This window comes from Penaeus monodon, chromosome 15 (genome assembly GCF_015228065.2).
Source record: "Penaeus monodon isolate SGIC_2016 chromosome 15, NSTDA_Pmon_1, whole genome shotgun sequence".
NCBI classification, from domain to species: Eukaryota; Metazoa; Arthropoda; class Malacostraca; order Decapoda; family Penaeidae; genus Penaeus; species Penaeus monodon.
In genome coordinates, this window is record NC_051400.1 from 29,268,629 (window position 1) to 29,269,637 (window position 1,009).

Here is a 1,009-nt window from a genome sequence, read left to right on the forward strand (position 1 = left end):
GTATATGACCTCAGTTGTTTTCCTTCTACATTTTTTCCTTCTTCTTACCTTCCATCTTCAATGGATCCTCCATCTGACTCAGGAATTTCTTCTCTGTTGATGGTGCCCCAACAGGGCCACCTTTGGCACCTCTCTGGGATGGTGGGATGTACTTCTGCTTGGATGCTGTGAAAGACGGAGTACTGAATTCTTTCACATTCTTTAATAATACTTTATAAGGTTTCAAACGTCCTTCTCTTCTTTCTTTTTCTATTACCATTTCATATTTATTTCAATACTTTTTTTTAATCTCAATTATCTCTATTTCTGACTATTTTTAAATACAACTAAATCAGGACATATGTTTCTACATAAGTTTCTGATAAGTCTCCCATGTATAACTACCTATTTTGCTTGCATAAATATCTGGCACGTTAAACTTTTCATTCCATCAAGTATAATCAACTGATAACATTCTAATCACTTAAATTTATTAATTCATATTTTAGAGTTCCAAATAATGAAGTGATGGATTCTACCTGTAGCTATGGAGGATTCAATGCCCTTCACAGGTTTGCCCGACACAGTGAAAGGCTTAGCTAGCTGGGCATTGGGTAGAAAACTAACAGCATAGAGTTCATCTACAAATGTCTCATGCTGCAATGTTCCTGAATAGTGCCATATCTTGTATCTGAAAACGTCAATAATACATCAGCCTTTTCTCTACAGAACAATATTGATACTTTGAAACTATGACAAACTGTTTATATAGAAAAGAGGAAAGTACACTCATGCATGCATATTAATACCTACCCATTATTGACTCTCAGCCTTGGAGAGCAAGTTGCTGTCATCAGATACTGCCCACAAGGGGCCCACTTTACATGTGTTGTATCGGAACATTCAGTTTCACTTAGCTTCTTTTGGTTTGCTATGTCCCACATCTATAAAAGGTAAAATCTGTTACAAGGATCTGATCTATTGAGAATAATAAGTAAAGATGATAAACATACTGAAGAATGGTACATAA

The 1,009-nt window shown here is 35.5% G+C and overlaps 1 protein-coding gene across 1 annotated transcript in view; it reads right to left on the reverse strand.

Annotated features, from left to right (window-relative positions):
• LOC119581922 (eukaryotic translation initiation factor 2A-like) overlaps nucleotides 1-1,009 on the reverse strand; it is an 11,853-nt gene that overhangs the window by 4,251 nt on the left and 6,593 nt on the right. Inside the window, exons 9-11 of the mRNA XM_037930094.1 lie at nucleotides 793-923; nucleotides 519-670; nucleotides 49-165 (exon numbers count right to left, since the gene is read on the reverse strand). Coding sequence (XP_037786022.1) covers nucleotides 49-165; nucleotides 519-670; nucleotides 793-923 — 400 coding nt within the window. The remainder of the gene's footprint in view (nucleotides 1-48; nucleotides 166-518; nucleotides 671-792; nucleotides 924-1,009) is intronic.